Source organism: Urocitellus parryii, chromosome 1 (genome assembly GCF_045843805.1).
Source record: "Urocitellus parryii isolate mUroPar1 chromosome 1, mUroPar1.hap1, whole genome shotgun sequence".
Classification (NCBI taxonomy): Eukaryota; Metazoa; Chordata; class Mammalia; order Rodentia; family Sciuridae; genus Urocitellus; species Urocitellus parryii.
The window spans coordinates 66,434,104-66,455,977 of record NC_135531.1 but is presented as its reverse complement, the minus strand read 5'-3'; the positions used below and the strand labels follow the sequence as shown (position 1 = coordinate 66,455,977).

The following is a 21,874-nucleotide window of genomic DNA, read 5'->3' as shown; positions in this document are numbered from 1 at the left end:
TCAGCTACTTCCGCAGCGCCTCATGATGTATCTAAGTCCTGCCTTTTCCGGTTAGGAGAAGCCTATCCTAGCGTCGGTCTCGAGAAGCTGCGGAGGAGGTGCCGTGATAGGCCCAACCGGACTGCTGAAGAGATCAAGAAGGGCATGTGGGGCGTGCACGCCTCTTCCGCCTTGGGCCCGGAAGGGTGATGTGGCTGGGGCATCGCTGGCCTCACTATGGTAAGAATCGGGGCTACCGGGTTGCGACTTAGCTTCCAGCAGGGTCTGTTCCCCGCAGTAGGGCAGCGGGTTTGTGCGGGCGCCCTGGGTGCACTAGCCAAAGTGTTCTGTCACTAACTTGATTTTCCCGGGACTCGGAGGGTGCACAGGCCATGGAGCCATGTGCCCCTGCACGTCCAACCAGGGAGAATCCGGGCTGACCTTCCAAAGAGGACCCCGTAGTCTCGGATCCCAGCCCTTCTACCTGAGGCTCTCCCTTCCTTGTTTAGGGGAAATGCGCTGTTTTGACTTAACCGGTCGGTTATATAGGTTATCTGTGGACATTGACTCTTTGGAATTTTAGAGCTTCTCTAGCATCTGCTTTTTTTTTTTTTTTTAAATTCTTTTTTGTGTTTCCTTAGCTCTCCCTACGTGCTTGACCCGGGTTTTATTTGTTCTTTTGTTTGTTTGTTTGTTTTTCCTACATCAGACTCGACATCTTTAATTTCACCTGTTGAACCAGTGGCCTTTTGTACCCTTTCCAAATTATTTTCCATAATCCTAAAGATGCTTCATTCCAAACTGTAGGTTTTAATAATTGAAGTTCAGAGCAAAAGTTGGTTTCTCGTCTAATAGCCTAATGTACTTCTCATAGTTATGTTTGACCTCAGCTTCCATCCCTGCCTGCATTACTTTCTTAAATGTATTTTATTTTGTTTTATTGTAGATTCCTTTGGTAATTTAGGTCTATTAAAGGAGATAAGTTTATTAGTACATTAATCCTTCTCTGAGTATGGATTTTATTTCCTCTTTCAGCTTCTTTTCCCACCTATTACAATATACAATACATTTTCTTTTAAGGGTATCATTTAGCTTATTTAATTTAGCAAAAACTGTGTTCATTTTTCAATTTAAAAGAATTAGGAAGACTCATTCTTGCATATCTTCCTAGAAGCTGAAATTGAATTGTTTTACTCATAATACAAGTCAAAGATACATCCTTCTTTTCAATATCTATCAATACACCAGCTAAAAGCAAGATGTAGTTTAAGATCAGCAGTAAACTATGTTGCTGTTCTTCCTTTTCCAAAAATAACAATAATAGCTTTCATTCATTAGTACTTACTATGTACTAGGTTCTATTCAAAAAATAATTTATATGCATTGTTTTATTTAATGCTCACAACTTCTGAGTAGATGTTTATGGATAAAGGAAATGAGGTATAAGAAAGTACCTGGAATCATGCACCTAGCAAATAGTGAAGCCAGAACCCAAATATTTTAATATGTAGGTGCTGGAAATCTTCATGCTATGAATAGAAACAATAGAATTGTGGATAAAATAAGTCTAGTGATTTGTTGCTCTCAAACATACAATTGTCCCTTATTATCCATGGGAGATTGATTCTAGGACCCTCCGAAGTATACTAAAATCTCAGATACTCACCCCCCTATATAAAATGGTATATTTGCATACAGTACGGACACATCCTCCCATGTACTTTAAATTCTCTGTGTATTACTTTTTGTACCCAATATGATAAATGCTGGGTAAATAGTTGTTATACTGTATTGTTTAGGGAATGATGACAAGAAACGTGTTCAGTACAGATGTGCAATTTTTTCCCAGTATTTTCAGTCTATGCTTGGTTGAATCCATGGATTTGGAACCCACAGATACAGAGGACCAACTATAGGTATTCTTGTATGTGTAGAATGGCTGTGAAAGGATACACAGGTAACTGGTAATATTGAAGAGGAACTTGAACTGAGACAGGGATAACCTGCTGGATATTCCCTGAAACTGTTAAAATTTAAAACAAAAAAAAAACTCATACATAGATTTTAATTCTTTTAAGAAAAAAGAAGCTTGTGCAGTTTTATATTAAAAGTACTACTGGCCATATTTTATAAATGAAAAAAGAAATAGATAAAAATATTAAGTCTCTTGTCTAAGATCACAGCACATGTAAATAGTGAAGCTAAGATTTAAACTTAATGACTCCTTTTGTCACCAAACCTGTGCTGTGTGTACTACAAAATAATGCCATAAATTCTGCTAAAAATTTAAAAGAAAAAGCAAGGTTTGAATAGGTTGGGGGGATTAAGGTAATAATTCTGTTGCCACTATTCCTTTTGCATCATCTGTCAATGTGGCATCACAGTAGAAAGGCAAATGTCTTCATGTATTATTAAAATAGTTTTGACCCCATAAACCCTTGAAAGAGTTATATGAACTTCACTGTGAGAACCACAGCATTAGACTAATAGAAATCTAATGGAATGTAAGTCCTCTTACCAAAGTGCTTTTAACTTTGCAAGTAAAAACTTCCAGGGAGTTTTGAGAAACAACAGATTCCAGACCAGATAATAACATATTTGGGGACATTGTTTTTAAAAGCCCTAGATGATTATGATGAGCAGCCAGGGTTTATACCATGTCTGACCTCCAGTTTTCAGAAGCATTACCATTTTATCAGTCTTTGTCTTTTCCTGATTCCATGGTCAAATTCTCCCTTATAGCATGATTTACTCTTGGTCTTTCAAAATAACCTTTTGTCACATCATTTTATCAGACTCATATGAAGCATTTATTCATTCTTTTTCACTCTGTTCTTCATAGTTTTGCATATTTCTTCTCTTAAAAATTTTTGACATCCTCATAGTCTTATATTTAAATCTGAGTTGTATATAAAATACCTTCAAAACTGAGCAGCACAAATAGTAAATTCACTGTAGATATCTTTCAGTGAAGATTACTATAAATGGCCACAGGTTTTGCTGGTGGAGAACAGTTGAAGTATATCTACAACAGACTGCAGCTTTACTCATAACCATGGGAGGTTTTTAAATACACTCCTAAATAGAGGAGAGAAGGGTATAGCTTTTTGAAACAAGACTGCTAAGGTCAAATTAACATTTAACCCAGAACCCTCACTTTACAAATGAAACTGATAAGTAAAAATATAAATTTGTCCAAGGACAAATTTTATATATTAAATAATGCAAATGTTTAGTAGCCACTGGTGCTAAGGAAACAGGTTATGTACATTCATTTGAGGCTAATGTTTATCCTGCATTTTCGTGTTTTCCATTTTAAGAGACAGTAGTGGCATATATGAGTTTACAAGTAGAAACTAATTGGAAAATGCTAACCTGACCTATATTTGTAAATGATAAATACTGACCCACTTTTCTAGTAGTGTATAATTTTTATCATAATTAGGTCAGGAATGTCATTTCTTTGTTCCTCTGTACCACCAGAGAGGAATAAAATAGTTTGAAATAAAAGAAGTAGATATTAATAAAAGTTTCTAAATTCTGTGTTTAGTGTTCAATGTTTGTTTTAAAAGGTCTTGATTTATGCTAGAGGAATTATGTCAGTAAAACTTATTTCTGGGCTGGGATTGTGGCTCAGTGGTAGAGTGCTCACCTAGCATGCCTGAGGCGCTGGGTTCAATCCTCAGCACCACATAAAAATAAAGATGTGTCCATCTAAAACTAAGAAATAAATATTTTTTAAAAACTTATTTTCAGCATAGGAAACAGTCAACATAATTCTAAAGTTAAATACACTACATTGAGCCAGAGTGATTGAATACTAATGAAAAAACTATAGGTTCAAAGTTCTTTCTATTGATTAAGTATGGTTAATAGCCAATCATTGAGCATTGCCTAAGCAAAGCGTGTTTAGCATACTGATGTGTATAATTCTGCTTTTCTCATGGGGTATTTTTGTACCTTTGTATTGATTGGCTCTTTCCCCATTAAAAATTTTTTTAACAAATATGTTGAGCTTTTCAACTTGGTCATCTAAAAAAAAAAAATCTCCTATATAGAATTTTCATTCTTACATTTGAACTCAATGAATATAATTTTAGCATTCAAGAATGACTCAAGAAATTTTATCTTAATAGATAAAATATGATAACAAATTGAATCTGAAGAAAATATTCCTAATTTTTAAATGGACTTAAGAATATAGAATTGTAAAAGGTTTAGCAACATTGCAAGTAATTTCATGTTCAAAACATTAGTGTTGCATTAAGCAGTGTCCATCTATTCATTAATAAATTATTGCATATAATGATAGGTAAGCAATGAAAAATCTCAAATTATTGTATTTCTTTCAAAATACCTTACTAATTATTTATTTCATAATGCTTATACAAAGTAATTGGGTCAACAAGTTTATTTTTTCTGGTTTGGATAAATTAACTTGGTGCCGTAGCACTAATTACTTTAAAGCTTATCAGAAGTTCTGATTAGTTATAAGCAGGAGGATAGCTCTGCAATACAGAGTAATAATAGAAGAGATTTGGAAGAAAAATTGAGGGCCTACAATGCCATTTTAGAAGAATCAGCACAAGTCAAGGCAGGGTAGGTACAATTCACAACCTCAAGGGTTACTATTCTGATTTTATTGGAAATTGTATACCAGAGGATGCCATATGCAGCACAATTCCAAGGAAATGTCATTGATATCCTTTATAGAAAAGAAATATTTATAGGTATAGTACACACAATGTCTCCCCACCCCAAACCAATGAATGTTATCATACATCGCAAGAGTGACTTTGCCTATATGATTTAAGTTCAGAATTTTAATATATAGACATTATTCTAGATTATAAGGAGAAGGGGCAGTTTAATTACAAGGATACTTAAGAGAGAATGGGGGGGTCTCTAGAAGCAAGGAAACAGGTTCTTTCCCAGAGTCTCTAGAAGGAACTACCAAACCCATTTTTGATATAGAGAGGAAAGTTTTACTTTCCAACATCTTCTACAGTGCATATAAAATATTTGAGCTATCTAAATTCTGTCACAAAAACTCTTAAATTCAGTAAAACTACAAATATGTGTGTGTATGTACAACCTTTATAGAATGCAAACTAGAGAACCCATCAAAATGCAAAATGTGACTTGTTTTCCATCCAGCAATTCTAGTACTCCCTTCCCCATCTAACAACCTCAAAACACCTTTACTGGTTAGAGAATAGATTAATTTGGCTATCAATAACAGTAAAATAATCTCCTTTTTTACAGATAGGAAACTAAAGCATAAAGTAAGCATAGCCAAAATCATACAGCTAGGAAAAAGTACTTTCAGAACTAGTCTAGAGGCCATTGACCTTAATCATTGCACTATTCTCCACTATTAAAAAGATCGAAGAGCTCTGTGTACTTAAGGAAAGTTGTTCATTCCTTGTTGTCTGTTGTTTTTTAAGGACAGTTTTAGGAAACTTACTCATATAGTGATATCTTGTTTAAAAAAAGAAACAAAGAAAAAGAAACCTGCATGAATACATGTTTATGCAAAGAAGAGCCGGTGTCATAACTACTATTTTATAAATGATTATATAGAGGTCATTAGAAGTCTTTACCTTTGCTTTTATGACACTGTTTTTCACAACTTGATTTTTTGATGTTCAGACATAGGATTAAGTTTTTACAGTATTTTTCCTATAAACTGCATTTCCTATGAGGAAAATGTGGCATTTTTAGAAACAAAGGTATTGAAAAGTATAAAATGTACTTTGATTTTATGATATATTAAGTAACTTATTGCATATTTTTGTTTTTTAAATTATAATTACATATGTAAAATATCAACTATCGATATAATATCTTTAATCATGAATAATATACATCTATGTTAAAATGAATCTGAATCTTTAATATCTTTGGTTGTAAAATTCTGTCCCTTGATTATTATTTTAGTACAGTTGGCAAAAAACTGTACAGAAAGATCTGTTTGCCGTAGAGAATTCCTTTTTTCTTTTCAAAGTTAGCTTATTTTGGTCAACAACGTGAAAAATAAGCATTTATTTCCTTAGGGAGAATCAAGCCAAGATTAATGTGAATTTGTAGGAAGCTAAGAAAGCAGCCATACAACACCTGCCTTCTTATTTTGAATTCAAAGTACTAGCAGTGGGAATACTATAAATATGATGTTATCCATATTTCTATTCATCTATTAAATAAGAATTCCTAAAATAGAGTGCCAGTATGAGAGAAAAATGTATTTAAATCATAAAAATCAAGTTCTACAAAAAAGTATGCCAGATAATGTGACCAGTGTCTGCCTTTAAAATATATTGCTGTATTCATACTAGTTTTGACTTAATTGATGAGGAGTCTTAGAGACCCTTTGACAGTACCTGAGAGGCATAAAGAAAAAGCATAAAAAAGAAAAAATTAAAAAAGAAAAAGCATGCATCCCAGTTAAATAATTTTAGTTAACTGTTAACATTAGATAACATTAATCAGAACTAAGAAATTATGAGATAAAAGTTGTTTTATAAATATTTCCTTTCCTACTGTGCATTTTTTAATTTTTTTTTTAATTTTTGTAGTTGTAGATGGACAGCATGGCTTTATTTATTTTTATGTGGTCCTAGGGATTGAACCTGGTGCTTCACACATGGTAGGCAAGTGCTCTGCTACAGAGCTCCAGCCCCAGCTCCCATATTTTAACATCAGTAATCTTCTTAAGTCATTCTTGGTATAGACTTAGGCTTTTTTTTTTTTTTAATTGTGGTGCTAGCGATTGAACTTTTCAGTGCTTTACCACTGAGATAGATACATTCTCAGCCCTTTTTATTTTTTATTTGGAGACAGGGTTTCACTAATTTGCAAAAGATGGCTTTAAACTTAAAATCCTCCTGCCTCAGCCTACTAAGTAGCTAGGATGCCATCACATCTAGCTAGGTTTTGTTTTAATAAGTGTATATAATGAAAGTGTATTTTCTCACTGATGTTATTGATAAAAGCCCAATCTTTAAAATGAAGGATTAGTCTTTATTGTGTGAGTGCTCTATTTGTATTTTTATTAAGGTAGCTCTTAATTTTATGTATAGGTGCTTATGCATTTACAGTGAGATAATGTCCTTAGTAAGTAGATCATAAGTTGAAAATAAAGTTGCAAAAGCATTTAATACACCTAACATTCTCAACATCATAGTATAGTGACATAGCACTTTAAAGTATAGCTGCACTTACTACCACTGATCAGCATCAGGAAGAGTATCATACTACATATCACTAGCCTAGAAAAAAATTCCATACTTGGAAGTATAGTTTCTACTGAATGTGTATTGCTTTGGCACAATTATAAAGTTGAAAAAATCAAACCATTGTAAATTGGGAACTGTGTATAGTCTTAAAACATTGGTTTCATCAGGCACAAAAATGAAGATTGTTAGCTATTAGACTACGACTGAAACTTAGGTGGACCCTGGACCTGAGAATTTTTTTTCACTTCATTTTCCAAAATATCTTTGACAAATAAATATAAAGGTACAGAAATATGTGGGTGTTTCTCTTGAATATTTAAATTAATGTAGTCAGCCATCTGATCTACACTTTTTTTGTCTGTTTTTAAGTAATGCTTATTGTTAATTTGGAATCTCTGTGTGCTTTGTATTTGTTAAAATATTATTGTTCATTCGTGATTTTTTAGCAATTGCTATATATTCATTTAATAGTATAGGAAAGATAAAAAATTCAAAATGGAGGAAACAATTATAAAATAGTTGAGGGATGCTAACATAGGAAGATATGTATATAGTACGTGGACGTACTAAGATTCTGATTGGTGTGTAGAGCAGGTGATTCTGGAATTAAGACTGGAAGAATGAATCAGTGTACCAATCAGTTGAAAACAGATGGCATATTCAGAAAAACAGTATTTTGAAAAAGACTTAATGATTTAAAGGATCTGAAAAAATTAAACTCAGTAAATGAGTTTTACTTATTTTTTGTGATCATATATACTCATCATCTTTAATAACATTTTCATATTGAAGATCCTAGTTATTATTACTGAATAGGGACATCTGTTTCCTTTATCCCTGAGACTACAATTTTGTGTCAGGGGTTTGCAGATGCAAAACATTAAGAAGAATGCTATAGGTAACAGGCTAATGTCTGTAACTTAGAAACACTCTTTTGACCAGAGTCTAAGTACATCTATAAAACTTTGCCATCTAAGATTATTTGTTTAAATTTTAGAGCCTTTAAACCCCAAAGCCAAAATGTATGTATCATATATTTTGTACTTCTAAACAATTTCCATTTGTAAATAGTTTCAAACATAAATGTATATATACATACTCCAGTTTAATAGCGGGCATGTTTTTAAGTGCCTCTTTATTATGAAAAAAGTTAAAACACACAAAGGTAAAAAGAAGGGTAAGATAAATCTTCATATAACCAGTGTTTCATCATTGACCCTACCCCTCTCCTACCACACACATACTACGAAACTAGTCTTGGACATCATCATTTAAGCATATTTAAGAAGGCATTCAGGAGAGGAAAGAAAAACACATGACAAAATTGTGAATTAACATACTCCATTAGAAAGATGATAAATGCACTTTGCAGATTTCTTTTCCAACCACTTAACTACAGGAATCTTTGTTCTGTTTAATACAGTAAGTCTGCTCATTATTTCTTGAACATATAGATTCCTTCTTCTGTGTTGCACCCCACCATCCGCCCCATCCCATGTTTCTGTCTCTTCTGGAGCCTGTCTGTCCTCTATTCTAAATTGTTCCCTCTTGAAATATAATTGTTCCTGCCTTCTTCTCAACTTTTCTTCATGGAAACGTTCTTTGTCCCCATGGCTCAAGCCATTACTTGCACATGCTACAGTGTATTGTTATTTAGTTTTAAAAGGATGTGTCCTTTTCTAGCTCGGTTGTAGCTGTTGTGTACCTTTCATCTATAATGGAAAGGTAATAATAATGTCTATATCAGATAATGAAGATAAATAGTACAAAACAAGCACTTAGTGAATATCACTAATTGTTGTTAGCCATAAACTACTGGAAGGAAGGCATCATGCCCCCCAGCATCTAGCCTCATTCCCCAAACAGAATACATGCTAAGTATACATTTAGTCATGTTGGCTAGGAGGCAGTTTGCTTTGTATTTCATGAGGTTATTATCTAATACTGTTTATTAAAATATTCATGTACATGTTCAAAATGTGACCTTTGAAAGATGAGCATTTTGAGGTACTACTGTGTGTTCTATCTAAAATCAATCTGTAGTTATCACTTGCTTTGAAGGGTACAAAATTAAAACCCAATTCAGTTTAAATTCAAGTCACATTAAACTTTACCTTTGCTATATCCATGTAGTTATTTGCATAGAGAAGTATTAAAATTGTAATTACAAATCATTTTTATCTTTTTTAGACCATATTAAGTAACAGAAAATTTGAGGAATTCAGAGTTAAGAATTAGATAAAACTTATAGGTTTAAATAGCAACCTATAAGCAAAATATAGCAAATTTTTTTTTTCAAACATTTTTGTTTGGCTTTCTGCCTGTATCAAGCACATGGTCAGTTGCTAGAGACTTGAGAGTCTGGTAACAGTGTCCACCCTTCAGGAATGACTATTATAACAAAAGTTGCATTTTTGTGTGGAAATAGAAAAGAGTATACTAAATGAAATATGAGAGTGGAAGCAGATACGTTCAAGGAGACATCCTGAAAACAATGTCGCTTGAGCTTTTTTAAAGAGTAAGCATACCTTGACTGTGAAAACTTATGGTTTCTTATGATTCCTTTGTTAACCTTTAGAATAAGAACTATTGACTAATGACTTTAAAAGAGTCTACAGGGGGAAAAAAAGAAATAGAAAAGAAAAGCAAGCATTGTCTAATTGCCTACTGTTTGTCCAGGCATGTAACATGATCTCTTAAAGCATATTTATCCCAAAAAAAGTTCAAAATTGAAAGAAGCTTTAGTCAACATTTAATCTTTTTTCCCCAATCTTCCCCAGCTTTACAGATTTAAAACCGAAATTTACGCCAGTAATTTCACTGATCATATGGCTAGCTACTGGAAGAGCTTGGAGACCATCGTGTTCTGTCTAGAATGTCTGTGTTTATTACATATTGATTTGCTGTGATCAGCTATTTTGAATTTACAAAATTTTACAAGTTTTGGAATTGACGGTTTCTGTTGCGTCTCCTGCATTCCTTAGCCCAAAGAATGCAGAGGAATATGCACCTGTGGAACAGTTCATAATTCTGGTTTTATGTGTTGTCAGACATGTCATTCTGTTTGCCTTGTTTAAGAATTAAAAGCATGAGTTTTAATAAGTATTTGTCTGGCATGTCTTATTTAGACAGTTTTTCCTGTGATATTAATTTGTTTTTTTCTCTTTTTAGTCTGCCATTTTCAATTTTCAGAGTCTGTTGACTGTAATCTTGCTGCTTATATGTACCTGTGCTTATATCCGGTCCTTGGCACCCAGCCTCCTGGACAGAAATAAAACTGGGTATGTTACTAATGATGTCTGATCTTACAGACATTGAATGTAAATTACCATGAAAGTCATTAGATAATTTAATTCTGTTTGTAGTTTAGTTTATAATCACTTTTTATATTTTCTCCCTATCTTTAAAAATCCAAAACTTTATATTTACAGTATCTTACTAAATACAAGATAAATTTCACAAGTGATCTGAAGTATGACCTGAAATTTAACCTGTTAAAAAAATGTATTTGAGGGATTATGTTTAACCTACTGAAGATGAAAACATTAATTGTCCATCAGCTTTTATGACAATGTCCTATCTTCTTTGTATACATTGTCATCTCCATTCTGCGCTCTTCTCTGAATTCCTATTGCACTTACGATTCAACACTTTATTCTCATTAATCAGGTGTTGAGAATTCTAATATAATACATAATATCTACCTAATAAAATATTAAGAGTTCATGTCACTAAAAGAATAGTCACATAATAGTACAATAGGCTATTTGTACTTTTCTGGTGCTATTATGAAATTTTTCTTTCAAAAGAAAGGTTGCATGTGGAAATGTCTGCCCCTCAATGCTTTAGGTGCAGAAATGTATCCATAACATGCTACATTAACAAAGGAGTTCTCAGGGCTGCCAACCTTACAGTAGAGGTTGAGTGGTAGTATATTTCTCCAACATAAAGAACCCAAAAAAAGCATTCCTGTTTTTACATTTTAATGTCTAGATTAATACAGTCTACTATTCAAAAGTTTTCTGAAAGTCTTTGTTTCTTCTTTATAAATGTTAAGCACTATTTTGATTTGTACATGTGTTTTCCTTAGAAGAAGGTTTTACAGACTGTCCCTTTCTGTTACAATTACATGTTTTTTATGAGATTCATAATCACCTTTTCTTTATTATATATACCATGTTTAGATGGAGATGTCTAGACAGATTGGATAAAGCAGGTTCTTGATAACTTCACTATTTAAATAACTTCATTTTTGCTGCTTCAAATAATATAGAACTAAGCAGCAGTAAAACATTGCTATTTATCTTTTTCTTAGTTTTATTGAACTTACAGCTATATCAACAGATTTATTTACTGATGTACAGCCATCACACTAAGTTTTTATCAACTATTTTAATAGTTCTTATTTTTTTTTTTTAATATTTTTGAAGTTTGTAGAGGAGACTCTTTTTTTTTTTTTAAATATTTATTTATTTTTAGTTCTCGACGGACACAACATCTTTGTTTGTTTGTGGTGCTGAGGATCGAACCCGGGCCGCACATATGCCAGGCGAGCGCGCTACCGCTTGAGCCACATCCCCAGCCCCTAGTTCTTATTTTTTTAACAAATGCTTGTGATATTGAGGAAATATATCTAGGTAGAGAAATACGTTGAAAAATCCAAAATCATTTTCTTGATGATACTTTGTTTTTCTAGAACATAAGACTTGTAAATATATGGCTTCTGTGATATAATGATTTCTCACTATGTTCATTGGAGTGCCAGCTGAAACTCTTCCATGGAGGGTCTTGGAGGAGCTTCAGATAACCTGCTCCAGGCACTTCAGCCTATCTCTTCAACCAGAGTAGCTTTAAATTATTAGTGGTATTATGATCAATTGGCTTTTAGAATCAAGGAACCTATATGGCTTTGCATATGCTTAACTTGTTTTACTTCTTTTTTGATGAAGAAATGTTAGCCAATTTTAAGTAATGTCTAGTGTTAGTGTCATATGTGCCTTTAGCCTGTATATTACTAAACAGCATATTAGTCACTATTATAAGGACTTTCCATATAATCCCTCATTTTTTCCTCAAAACAACTTCCTGAGAGTAATTATGCTAATATTAAAGAGAACAAATAACCTCCCCACTGTTATGCATCAGTAAGTAGGACTAAATTTAAATACAGTCTAGCCTTTTATATTAGCTTATCTTCCTTTCAGAAATGTTACTGTCCTTTCATTCCTACAGTAAGTTTGTTTTACTTTTCAGAATGTCCATCCTTTGAAATAAACTTATATTTTTGCTCATTAATTTAAAATGAACTGAGAGACTATGCTTTGAGGTCAGGAAGTTGTTACACTTTTGGAGGAAGAACATATATGGGAATTAATTGAACCAATATTTTAGTATTTTTTAAAATCCTAACTATTAAGATATAATGATTCATTCACCAGCCATATCTATTCAAAAAAAAAAGTATCATATAAATTTCCCTGAAATTTAAGTATTGTGATTTTGTTGAGCCAGTCTTTATGTTAGGGGAAAATATTGTTGGTTTATCTTAATTTGTACCACATGTAATTCTATTTATAATTCTAGTCTTGTCAGACCAGCAAAATAGTGTCTACAATATTTTTGTTTTTATTTTTTAGATATCTCTGTTCATTGATGTTAGAGTTGCTTTATTCTTTTCAAAGTTGTTGCTTTTTCGTATGTGCCAAATAAATAATGTATCCATTTATATGTATTTAATATATTTAATTTTCATGGAGTTGAAAAGAACACCTTCATTCCAGTTCTTATTTATGGAATATGTGTTTTAAAGGTAATATTTAGTGAACTCATACTTAGTTTCTCCTAAACTCTGAAACTTTTTCGTGAATTAAAAAAAGCTACATACTTTTGTCTTTCATTAAAAACAGCTAAGAAATATTTTTTTAAAAAACTGCTATATACTGTATTTCCCTTTATTGAATGACATAAGTAAGCAGTATCACTGCAGTTCATGATTATAGATTATTATATAATGTCAAAATTCAGCAAAAACCTATGTTTATGTATCAGTTTTTCAAAATTAATACTTAAATTGTCAAAGTTTCTACCCTTTTTTTTTCTTTTGGTGGTACTAGGGATTGAACAAGGGCATCATGCATGTGCTAGCAAGTGCTCCACCACTGAACTGCATCCGCAGCCCTTTTAATATCTTAATTTTGAGACAGAGTCTTCCTGATTTACTTAGGCTGGCCTCAAACTTGCAGTCCTCCCTCCTCAGCCTTCTAAGTAACTGGGATTAGAAGCATGCACCATTAAGCAATTTTCTGCTTTTCTTTCCTTTTTTTCCCCTGCTTTTGAAGGTGGTAAAGCACTTGAATAAAGTTGACTGAATCAGTACAAGAAGCCCTTATGCAAACTTTTACCACTCTCACATTAATTTACACTGGTTTTGACTTATTATGCTACCTATATTTTAGTTCATAACATTATTCACTAATGGTTGATATGCTATTTTGTCCTATTTTGATACATAAATGGTGGCTCAGCATCAAACAAGCAGATTTCAGATTTGAAGCTGAGTTTTAAGTGTTAAAATGACAGTGTATAATTAATTTTCTATATGATATTGACAGAATGAGTTAACCCTTCCCAGTAATCAATAGTCACTTTTTTTTATTCTGTGCAGACTATTGGGAATATTTTGGAAGTGTGCCAGAATTGGTAAGTGTCTATGATTTCTCTTCATTTCTTCAGCTACAAATGTTGATCAGTTTACTTATGTCACACTCACAAAAATCAAATGTCAGTTTTAAAAGTGCAGACTTCCCAATTACATGCACTTTTGCAAAAATTTGTAGAGCTCCAAGTTCTTTTTTTTTATGCTATTTAAAACTAGATTCATGAATACTTCATAATATTTCATTAATAGGGAGTTAGAAAATAGAAGAAAGGGGCTGGAGTTATAGCTTAGTGGTGGAGCACTCACCTTGCACATATGAGGCACTGGGTTCAATCCTCAGCACCACATAAAATAAAGGTATTGTGTCCATCTACATTTAAAAAAAATAGAAGAAAAATCATTCTAATTCAGATATCAAATATCTTGCATCCCTAATTTTGAGATGTTAAACAAATGTATATATAATTTTATATATACATATTCATAGTATAGAGCATGGTGTTCTGTATCTTATGTACCATTTTGATAAGAGGATTTCTCATCTAATGAAAAGCTTAAGAAAATTCAAAACTTGTATGTTTCTATATGTAAATAATATTAAATTCTTATCCCATTCTCTCTCTCTTTCTCTCTCTCTCTCTCACACACACACACATGTATATATATATATATATATATATATATATATATATATAAAATAAAATATCACTTCACACATCATATAGTATACTCAAAATGATTAGAAAATTCAAAATGGTTGAATAATAAATTATACCCATTTTTAGCATGCCTGATTAAAAAAAAATTCCATGGCATTTGAATTTGTACTTAATTAACAACACTTGGACAGAAAATGAATATTACCCTTTTTGGATTATATGCAAACCAAAAAATTCTTATTACTCCTCTTTTAACATTGAATATATGCGTACCTACTTTTTTTCTTTCACTAAGCTGTGTACTTTCATAATGCAGAAGAATTTTCTGCATTAGATATTTAATCTAGTTAGCCAGCCTAACAACAGCCTGGATGCCTCAAATATATAACTTTAATAAACAGGCTGGGGAATTTTAAAGTTATTTCCTCAGATAAACTGTGTTCCCCTTAGAATATTATGTTTTACTTTGGTTTTCATCTCCATGGAGATGTAGAAATTTTACAAGATTGAAACAAAATTATTAGAGATGGAAACATATAAACTAAGTTCTCATACCATTTACCAAATTTTTCTGAAGATGATCTGGGAATCCATATAATGTATCTGAAGTCTTTAACACTTCTTCCAAATTCATATGTTAACCATTGAACTAATTTCACAACAGTTTTTTCTCTATTGAATGTTTAATGATAGGCAAGACCCCATTAATAACTTCCATAAGTTGTAAGCATACTAAATTATCCAGAATTCCTTTCTAAATCTGTGATAATGAGATTATGACATTATCTGGCCCCTCAGGTTTGTAGAAAATGATAGTATAAGCATAAAGGCCCTCATATACTATAGTAACTTTTGCAATTGACATTATCTTCCAGAACATTCAATGTGCTTTTAAATGTTAAGTTGCCTTTTCTCTGATCATACTGTATTCTCTCTTAGGAAGTCAGGCATGAGGATCTTTTGTAAGAATAGCATTGACCTTAAATTAGTAAAAGCACAGATGTAGCCTAGATAAGTGGTTATTAAGAAACATTTGGCATTGTCTAAAGAAAGTTCTAATTGTCAAAAGCAGAATGGGAGACATACAGTGAGTGTAAGTCTAGGATCTTGCTAAACATCCAAGGGTGTGCAGGACAGCCCCTCACAACAGAACTATGCATGCCAAGATTCTGTAATGCTGTAGTTGAGAAGGCCTGGCCTAGATTTACAGAGATCTGTGGTGCATACTTATCTGGCACTCGGTCTTGCACGACAGCTGCAAACCCTGAAATAACAAAAAAAAAGTCTTAAGCACTTCAAAGAAAACTCAGAAGACAAAGATAGAGAGAAAATATCACCCTTGATAGTTAATGCTAATAGCTAATATCTAATGGTTAATGTAAATATATTAAACCAAACTGCTTGCTGAAGAGGCAAATCTTCCTGAAAAAGAAATAAAAACATTGCCAAGGAATGGAGTAATAAGAATACCTCAAGTAAACTGCAAAAAAAGAACACAATGGAAAAGTGGGTCTGGAATTAGACCAAGTTCCATCTCAATTATATTGTTTAATTGCTAACTTATAAAGAAAATGTTAAGGCATTTTAAGTCCATTTTATGTAATAAATTAGAAAAATGTGTATAGCTCCATTCAGTAGCCAGCCTGAGTGATACTTCTGTTCACAGTTGCCTAAAGAAAGTATAGTTGAAGGTGAAGAAATATAGTTTGTAGCTTTATTAATGATCTCCTATAATCTATTTCTATGTCTAATTATAATTTTGTAATTTTAAGGTGTAATTATAATTTTTGTCTTGGTTTGCTCTTATTATTTCTATTTTCCTCCCTTGGCTATATGAATACCTTAGGTTGAATGGGTCAATTAAAAGTATTCCTCTTGCCAGTTGTGGAAAACATTAGCTTTTTATTTTAGCAAAGTAGCTTTGAAAATGTTGATGTTATATGCTGCTTTCTCAAGCACATGCTCTTCTTTTCTTGACACACAATATATCCACAAAGAAAGGATGCTGTTTAATGGGAAAAGACCTAGCCAAATCATCTGATCATGTTACACATCACATTACAGCAACTGTTTCACATTCACTTACACAGACCTAAGACCAGACAAGAAGTAACATTCTTATCCAAGTTCAACCAGAGATGTTTAACTCTACCAGATGGCAATCTCTTTTAAGAAAATTAAAAACAGGAAAATGAAACCCATATGTAAATTATAGCATTCTAAGTCAGAGGATTAGGAAGAGAAGAACTTCCTAAAAAATTAATTTTCAGCAGATGGAAAACTTAGATCAGAATTAATTGCTTCCTTTAGGTGTTTAATAAGACTGTCCTAAACAAGGAGAGTGGCCCTAATAAGTGACAGACTTGCTTATGAAATCCTCCTGAAATCTCTGGAAGAAGGAGGTGTTTTTGTTTTGTGTAATGACTTGGCTTTTTTACCTTAAATGTGTTAGCATTGTTTAAAATTATGATCCAATATATTTTATAGTTTTAAAAAATTTTTTCAGTTGAAGTGATGGTACAGTAAAAAACATTTTTCTCACGTTCTGGGTTTTCCTTTAAATGGAAGGCAGTCCATTAAATGTCTGTGAATATAAAACCACTTTCAGAAAAAATACCAAATGTTGGCTTTTGTATATATGTGTAATATTTTTATAACTATTGTCATTGAACAGGCCCAAAGATATAAACTTACTGATTGTATGGCAGTGTGAACTTGATGAGGAAACTCTGAAAATGGAAATGGCCTTGAGGATTTTAGTTAGTTGGTGATCAAGACTGACATTTTCTAGTGCTAGTTAACTGAACTTCCTAGATTAAGAAAGGAACTTGGTTATTGGGCAAGAGTTGACTATAAACATGATAGAAAAATACAAATGAGGGAATTGTAATCCATCTCTACTAAAGGACATTGGGTATAGCTCAGGATTATTTCTAGATGTGATTTCTTCCTCCTTCCTTTGTTTTTATGCCTAGTGCATTATGAACTAGTACAGCCTTGCAGTTACTAAAGAAACAGAAAAGGTCAAGATGAATTTGAATTAACTTACTATCACTGGATCTGTTTGCAAGGTAATTTCCCAAGCCAACTTCAGGTACACATCATGCAAAGGAAAGTCTTCAAATATAAATACTCCTTAAACAATGTGGAAATTGAAATTAGGTATTTCTGATCCTGAGTAATCAGACTATGATTGAGCATCCCTATCTGAAAATCAAAATGCTCCAAAATCTGAAAATTTTTTGAGCACAGAGGTGATGCTCAAAAAGTTTTGGATTTAGGAGCATTTAAGGATTTTAGACTAGGGATGCTTCAACAGTAAAGTCTATACAAATATTCCAAAATCTGAAATTTGAAATACTTCTTATTTCAAGTATTTCAGACAAGGGATACTCACCTAATAAAAGACTTTATGTGAATATCTATCTCAGAAATATTCTCTCCTACGTTTTTTTATTATACATTTTATATCCTTTTTTTAATACATGAATGCCTCTTCTTCATATTCCTGTACATGTAATGAACTGCTACCAGTGATTGAAAAAAAAAATTATAGCTAAATATTGTATGGTGAATTTCTTTTTATTGGTAGAAATTCTTTTTTACAAGAAGAAAATTAACTCTTTGACTTCTGTTGAGTTACTTAAGATCATTTCTCTTGGATCTCTGTCCTACATATCCTGCATTATATTTTTTAATATTTTGTCTTAATGCAGTGACATAGAAATGGCACTTTCAGAATTTTCTAAATACTTAAAAAGAAGGTAGTCTCAGAAATCTCAGTACAGATTAAATCATTCCATATTTGACATGTTTTTTATGTTTCTCTCCTTCCTCCCTACCCCAGTATGTAGGAGTCAGAGGCAAGAATTTTATCTTGATTCATGTGTATTTCTCTCCTATAGTAATAGCCTTGTCACATCCATGTTAGTCATTTTATCAAAATGAATATCTTCTTTTTTTCAACAGGTGAACGAAAGAGTCCTTATGTTGCAGTATGCTGTGTAGTGATGGCCTTCAGCATCCTTTTCATACAGTAGCTTGGAAAAATGCCAGAATTTAATTGCCATCAGACTTCAGTGTGAACAAGGACTTATCTGCAGAAAATAATGGAAAGAATGTTTAACCCTTTTATCTCTGAACATTGAATGAGAGAAATTTCCAGATGGTGTTCTCTATTTTTATGTTATTGGACCAATGTTCTGTGTAAATAACTAAGATACAACCATTTGATACGCAGAGTTTAATAGTCTGTAACAATCAACCTCAGTACTGTTGCTACAATATTACATTTTGTGCAAATGTCATTCTGTTGTGTCTGATATCAGTTTTTAGTAGGGTATTTTTAAGGCACATAGTAGAAAACAAAATTGGTGAATTACTCAAGTTCCTTTCACTGTGATTTGGAAATGATAAGTCTTTACAGAATGAGACCTTTTTGGATTAGCTTTTTAATTGAGAAATGGTTCAATTTTGTGTTGGTAAGGATTGCATTCATATTCAATAATGTTTGCTTTTCCTCTGGCCACACGAGTTTGACCATTAACCAGAGTGCCTCTACTCTTAACAAATTTTGTAGTTTATTACAGGTGTTAAAAATATTTAAAACAAGTCCATGCAGTTCTTAAGGAGTCAGATAAATGGAATGTGACTTAAAAGCAGTACTAGGAAAATGTTTATATTTAATATAAGAGGGTTTAGACTAGCCTGATTGACTATGGATACGTCTTAAGCATGAGTTTGACCAGCTAGCTGTTCCTGAAAAAGATAACATTCTTAGAATGAAAAGAACAAAACAGAATGATTTGTAGGATGATAATTCAATGGTTTTTAATCTACCATCTACACTAATGGCATAAATATCTTTCTTTGAGCTTTTATATCGAAGGAAGACTAATTTTTAGTCGATAAAACAAATATTGGGAATATGACTTACAGATCTCACAAGAGGACAGTTATAAATTTATGGTTAACATTTCTTTAGGTCAAGCTAAAAGTTACATACTATTTCAAAGCTAAGAGGAGCTTGAATCTTACCAAAAATTTCCCCATTGTAGGTAGTGTTTACTAATTAGATGTTATTTTTAATCTATTAGTATCTGCTTCTACAAAAACAGTATAGAATTTGAAACTATCAATTTTTAAAAGCCACTTTAAACTACTTGGAATGAATCCTAGGAAACATCTAGTACAGCTAATGTATTGCCCTGTCTATGGTTGGTTAAAAGTGGCATTTTATTTTGGACAAGCAATCTGGTTATGATAATTGTTTCTACTCTGAACTATATCTTGGGCTTTGCATTAGGTCAAGGATCTTTAGGCTATCCCCAAAATAGGACACTTGTCAGCATACCCATGCAGAGAAGTCACCTTTCTAGGTGTAATTTCTGGGTGGCCATCTGTTGTCCAACTCTTCTGCCAACTGGACTTTCCACAAAAGCTTTGTCAGCTTTTTTTTTTTTTTTAATGATAACACAAATCTAGTATGAAAAAGGAAAGAAGATTCTAGAAATCAGTTCTAAGATATTTTTAATTTGGCATTTTCAAGGAGGAGGTGGAAAGCAAAGGATAAAATGATTTTCTTGGGAAAATTTTTACCCAGAGCGGTAGTGCATGCCTATAATCCCAGCAGCTTGGGAGGCTGAGGCAGTAGGATCGCAAGTTCAAAGCCAGCCTCAACTACAGTGAGGTGCTATACAACTCAGTGAGACCCTGTCTCTAAATAAAATACAAAACAGGATTGGAGATGTGCCTCAGTAAATTGAAAAAAAAAAAAAAAAGAAAAAAAAATTTTGTGGTAACATATAAAATTTTACTGTGTATAGGTGTTGAACAGAGTGGGAGGCAGCTTATTCCGAACCCAAAACATTCTGACCTTTTGAAACACAAGCTCTTTGAGAGGTGGGGAAAAGACACAAGATCTATGAAGAAAAGCAACTAGCATTTTCTTTAATGTATGTTTTTCAAGGAGTTACCATTGAATCTTGTTTTCTAACCCAAGGGCAGTGTAGATGGTTTTAAGCCCACAGAATATTCAGATATTTGCCTACTAGTAGGTGGAAGGTGGTGGGATGTAAAAGAGGATTAAAGATTGACCTAAGCATCAAATGCTCTCCCCTACATCTGTCACATAGACTTGCCACAGAAGTTAGGATGCATGCAGAAGTTCGTAGCATGCTAGGTTCAGGTGCTCTTCCTAGCTTCATTTCATGCTTTTGCTTCTTTTAATTCCATCTCTCTGAGATTTTGTTTTGTGCTTACACTTAGTTCCTGGTTAGCTTCAGCTGTGCTAGCAACAGGAGTAGGTCTCCTTTCTGGGCAGTCTTAAAAGAGGGTCAATCAAAAAGCCAGAGTCTATAGAATTCCCCCATAAGCTTAAAAGTTGAGATTCAAGTCCAAAAGTGTCTTGTTAAAGCTTGTTCTACTGTTCCAGGCACTCGCCTGAATGTTCTTACATGTTCACATTCAAAATAGTTTTCCATGCTGGGGAAAAATAGCAATATGTAATTTGTAATAGACTTCTTCATCTTAGTAATAAGATGATTAGTCTAGTTTTACCTTAGGACAAAACAGCTTTGAATGAAATAAGTTTTCCAAGTTTACAAAGTAAAAAACAAACAGATCTCTGCTTCCTTTTGTGAAAAAGATTTAACACTTGTAAATAAAATATTCATGTGTCAAAAAGCATTTATAAAATGCATATGTTAGATTATTGAAAATAGATAAGTACTCAGTTTCTTCTCTGTAGTCATAATGTAGTAAGAAATGAAGTTATGTATATAATGGATAGCAGTTACTGAGATAGTCCCAGGATCTATTTATAAGACAATAAAGAAGGTGACAGTTTTGTCAGAATGTGAATTTCTTTTCAGAAGAGCAGTGGAAAAGCTGAACTTGAAATGCAAGAGCACAGTGGTGTTATGAAGATATAAATAAATACCTAGTTTTTTGTGCCCATTGCAGAGTATTAAGACAGAAACCAAAAAGCTGGACAGACTTTAAATCCTAAAGGGTCTTTTATTTTTCTCATTCCTATCCATCACCTACCTCAAAATTGAAGTTGAATATGTTTTCCCTCCTGCCTAATACAAAACTCCTTCAAGAAGAAGGTAGCTAGAGACAATAACCTGTTAGGTTAGTATTTTCAAGAGCTTGTACTCCATGCCAAAAGCATCCCTGATGTTAAAGCACACATCTCCCCAAGAAGTTAGGGTGACTACACTGTCTTGATGCCCAGAAAATATTTCCAGTAAGCAGGGACTTGCGCTTTTATCAAGCTTTTGAGAAATCATTGAATCTTAACAAGCTCAAACAAGACTGGAAGACTCTTAGGGACCACTCTT

General features: G+C 32.8%; 1 protein-coding gene and 1 non-coding gene across 2 annotated transcripts; both read left to right on the top strand.

Annotated features, from left to right (window-relative positions):
- The first annotated feature begins 153 nt into the window (after positions 1-153).
- Tmem167a (transmembrane protein 167A) lies at positions 154-21,218 on the top strand. Its single transcript, XM_026394548.2, has 4 exons — positions 154-219; positions 10,386-10,495; positions 13,879-13,913; positions 18,501-21,218. Exons 1-4 carry the CDS (start codon positions 217-219, stop codon positions 18,569-18,571), a joined length of 219 nt encoding a protein of 72 aa, XP_026250333.1. The 5' UTR covers positions 154-216; the 3' UTR covers positions 18,572-21,218.
- Positions 11,029-11,163, top strand: LOC113186945 (small nucleolar RNA U109). Its single transcript, XR_003301355.1, has one exon. It is a non-coding gene; the product is annotated as a small nucleolar RNA U109 (small nucleolar RNA).
- Positions 21,219-21,874: the final 656 nt, after the last annotated feature.